The sequence below is a fragment of the Echinops telfairi genome, unplaced genomic scaffold (assembly GCF_000313985.2).
Source record: "Echinops telfairi isolate 266 unplaced genomic scaffold, ASM31398v2 ScPeMD7_7469;HRSCAF=8507_0, whole genome shotgun sequence".
Taxonomy (NCBI): domain Eukaryota; kingdom Metazoa; phylum Chordata; class Mammalia; order Afrosoricida; family Tenrecidae; genus Echinops; species Echinops telfairi.
In genome coordinates this window covers 44,660,272-44,664,845 of record NW_022111372.1, presented here as the reverse complement: position 1 = coordinate 44,664,845, position 4,574 = coordinate 44,660,272, and the positions used below count along the sequence as shown (strand labels likewise).

The window sequence follows — 4,574 nt, the reverse complement described above, 5'->3', positions numbered from 1 at the left end:
GTTTTCATTGATGGTTCTGATATTTGGGGGTTTTATTTCTGGGTCTGTGATCGACCTTGAGTTTGATCTTGTTCATGGGGTAAGGTAAGGGACTTATTTCATTTATCTATATGTGGCTATCCTTTGCTTGCAGCACCATGTGTTAAAGAGGGCATCCACCTCCCACAGCATGGTTTCTGGGCCCTTGTGGAACATCAGTTGCCTATATGTTAATGATTTTATATCTGGATATTTTTTTCTATTTGTCTGAGTATCTGTCATTTTCCTAGGACCACGTTTTGACCAATGTGGATGTATAGTTGGTGTTAAAGTCTGTAAAGCAAGCCCTCTGTCTCTGTGCTCCGTCTTGAGGAGTTCTCTGCTCCTTTTGGCCTCTAATTGGTGGTCAGATGAACTAGGTTTTAATGAATTGTTTTCCTGTTTCTTTCAAATTTCCATCAGACATGGACCAACATACTTGTCCCTTGAGTTGTATTCCCCTCTCAAGTACAGTGGGCAGGGATGGCAAGGCATATACACTGCTACTCCCTTCACCCCTCTGCTCCCTATAATCCCTGTGTGCCCTCCTAGGGATTTTTTTCAATAACTATGTCTGTTCCATTTCTAGTTCCTTCGTTGCTACTGTCCGGTGTGCCTCTTTGGGTAGTTGGTCTCTCTCTCTCTCTCTCCTCCCATGTCAGAAGTAGTGCTACTGGTCATGTCAACAAACATATTTCTGTGGCTTCTACATATTCTCCACACTTCCCACTAGTCTCTTTGTTGGTTCCAAATTCAGTTAATTTCAAATTAAAAAAAGAAAATCAATTGCATGTCCAGCATAACATCAAGACATAAGATAGGTACGATTTACAAATTATTGATCAAATATGGGAAACAATGTTTCCATTTACTAGATAACATCAGTAACAAATTAGAAAGGGTATTGTAAGAATAATAGGTCCCCTTTCATGAGCAAACTATATATATATCTATATAAAATATATTTTTTGTTATTTTACCATTGTAACATTTCAAGAATATGCATCAAAATAAGTATTAAAAAGAGGAATGAAGAAATATGCACACAGAGAGTGAAGTGTACCTTAATTTTGTTTTCTTGGCAGAGCAAGTTTAATTGGCTTCTCAGATATAATATTATACCATACATTACTAAACATGGCACTGGTTTAATGTTATTTAAATATTACCTGTATTACTTTTCAGCATGCATATGTAATATGTACAAGGCATAAATAAGACGAAAAAAGAATTAGTGCATTTGAATTACGGTGTTGGCAAAGAATATGGAATATATTATCAGAATAAAATTATAAGGAGGAAGACTCAAAAAGATGATTGGCACAATGAATGCAACAATAGGCTGAAACATAGTAATAATTATGAAGATGATGTAGGATTTCTAATGTTGCAATTCTTTTACTATCTTCCTTAGACTCTTAACAGACAAACCAATCGGTATTTGAAAAAGTAAGGCAGAAGGCACCTTAGAAGCTGTATTAGTCTGGGTACTTTGGAGAAACAAATCCACAGCAACTCATGTATAAGAGAGTTTTATGTAAAGAAAATGTGCATCACAACAACATCCAATGCTGTCCAAGCCCACAAGTCCAACATTAAACCATTTACCCAACACCAGTCCACAAAGTCCTCCACCTCACAAAACAGAGGCAATGATGTTGACTGCAGGAGGAAAGCTGAGTCAGTGAACGAATAAGCATCTCAGCACTAGCAGGCGTCTCCACACAGCTGCTCCAGCACCCAGGGCTGCATCAGGATAGGTCCATGTGGCTTCTCTTTGGGGATGTCTTGTAGGAAGCCAATCTTGCAAGCTGAAGCAGGGAACTGCCAAGGCACCTGCAGCCTGCTGTGACCATCACAAAGCAAGAGACCCGAGAACTAGAAAGGAGAGGCTCACCACCCATTTATCCCTCTGCCTTTCAATTAGCCCCACATGTGATTATCGGCCAGGCTGGCACAATTAACTAACTCAGAAACAAAGATGGCAAAATCTCACCTTACATACTTCCAACATATTGTCAGGAGACATTGGTCCCTGGAGAAAATCATCATGTCTGGTAAAATTGGAGGACAGAAAAAAGAGGAAAGTGCTCAATGCATTGGATGGACACAGTGGCTTCATTAATGGGATCAGGCCTAGGAATTATTGTCAAGATGGTGCAGCACTGCGCAGTGGTTCATTCCGTTGTACACAGGCTTGCTATGGTCTGGAGCAGACTTGATGGCATCGAACAATGACAGCATGAGTAAGAAACCACTTGACCTCACGTAACAACAATGCTTTTAATAAAATTGCTTATAATTTAAATTTATCTTTTGAAATTTATGAAAAGGATATAAAGGCACAACTAATTTTTCTTACCAACAGCATGCCAGCCTTGTAAACACTTATCATATAGTCAGATGTTATTTTGCGTATTTATAATATTACTTTAATTATAATATCAGGATTCATTTAGGTTCAAATTACTAAATCTTTAATTGCTTAAAAACAATTAGACAAACAAATAAGCAAACAAACAATATTGGGTGTTTGAACCCACACAGCAGTTCCATGGGATAAAAATCTAGCATGCTGCTTCAATAAAATTTACAGACATGACAATTGTACAGACATGAAAACATAATGAGGCAGTTCAACATTTTCACAAGAGACTGAGTCAAAATTGGCTCCATGGCACTTATAACCATAGCAAATGCTAGATTGTATGATTTATGGTACAATGATGTTGGACAAAGCTAATGTGGCTTATCTGTTATTGAACTCTTTAGATATTCTGGCCATCAAGTTAATTCTGTCTCAGTGACCCTAGAGGGGGAGTTCAAGTCTGTGATGTTCACAGGATCAGATCACCAAGTTTTTCCCTTTTATGAAGTGATTGAAAGTTTGGAACACAGACCTTTTGGTTACTGATCTAGCAGGTAAACATCTAGCAACTGAGGGTCCCTTGAACACTATATTAAAAACAAAATATATCGAAATAGATATTTAGCAAAAGATACCAGTTTGTAGCAGTGGAGTTATAGGTATAAAGAAATGTGTATTGTTAATAGGGAAAAAGAAAATCAAGTGTGTGCTATTATTTCATTGCCAGAACATATATACAAGGGTTGTTAATTACAATCTAAGCCACAGTTAGGAAATTAAGAGAACATTAATTTTGAAGCATTGTCAGCTCTTACAATCCAAGTAGGAATGTATTGAAATAATGATAGTTTTCTTGAAAGAAGTGAGGGTTCTTTTCATAACTCGCCTTAGAGCCTCTTTTATCTGCTTGTTTCTAAGACTATAGATAACAGGATTCAATAAAGGAGGAATTACAGAATAGAACACAGAAATGATCATGTCCTGGATCAGAGGGGAGTTGGAGGTTGGCTTCAGATACACAGCAGCCCCAGAGCCGAGGAAAACTATGACAATGAGGATGTGCGGGATACAGGTGGAAAAGGCCTTTCTTCGTTCTCCTCTGGTTGGAAACTTGAGCACAGTAGAAAATATGTGAACATAAGACAGGGTGATGAAGGAAAAGCAGCCACCAGCTACTATCATTGAAGAGGCAAAAATTAAAATTTCATTGGTTAAGGTGTCAGAGCAGGAGAGTTTCAGCAGAGAGGGAATATCACAGAAAAACTGATGAACCACATTAGAATGACAAAAAGACAAATGGAATGTGTTCCCAGTGTGCACACCTGCATAGACCAGACCACTGAGCACAGAGGCCAGTGTCATTTGGACACAGACACGAGGGGTCATGATCACATGGTAGTGGAGGGGCTGGCAGATGGCCACATAGCGGTCACGGGCCATGATGGTGAGCAGCAGCAACTCGGCATATGCACATAAAATTATGAGGAAAATCTGAGCTGCACATCCAACCAAGGAAATCACCCTGTTGTTTAGCAGGAAGATGACACATGCCTTGGGTACACTCACAGAAATGTAACACATGTCCCAGACAGACAGATTCAGGATGAAGAAATACATGGGGGTATGAAGTCTTTGGTCAACAGTGATTACTGTGACAATGAGAAGATTTCCTGTGAGAGTAGCCAAGTACATTAGTAAAAATAATATTGCGTGTAAGACTCTGAACTCCCACACATCAGAAAATCCTGTAAGCAGAAATTCAGTCACTGTGGTAGAGTTAGGCATTTTAGTATAATTTCTTTAAAATTTTGAGAGATACATGTAAACACTTCCTAAAAAAAAGAAAAAGAAAAAAAAGAATCAAAGGAGGAAAGAAATATAGTAAGTACATGCATTTCTTCCCATTTATCCATTATATTTCCTAGATTTGCCATTTGTAGTATAAAATACCATATTAACTCATGTTCCTTTAGTATAGATTCTTAATATAAAATTCTCCCAGTGTAATTTATTTCTGAGTGGCAGCAAAATAAATTGTGCTTCATTTCTACCACTAGTTATTTTATAATATTGGGAGTCAAAGATAAAAAATTTGCCCACGAGATTTATTGCATTAATATAGATAATTTCTATGTGTGTATATTATTAGGGCACATTTAGTATATAGTTAGATGGTGACCAAAATACA

General features: G+C 37.7%; 1 protein-coding gene across 1 annotated transcript; it reads right to left on the bottom strand.

Annotated features, from left to right (window-relative positions):
* Positions 1-3,190: 3,190 nt before the first annotated feature.
* LOC101662703 (olfactory receptor 14C36-like) lies at positions 3,191-4,171 on the bottom strand. Its single transcript, XM_004697213.1, has one exon. The coding sequence runs from the start codon at positions 4,169-4,171 to the stop codon at positions 3,191-3,193; it is 981 nt and encodes a 326-aa protein (XP_004697270.1).
* Between the last annotated feature and the right edge of the window lie 403 nt (positions 4,172-4,574).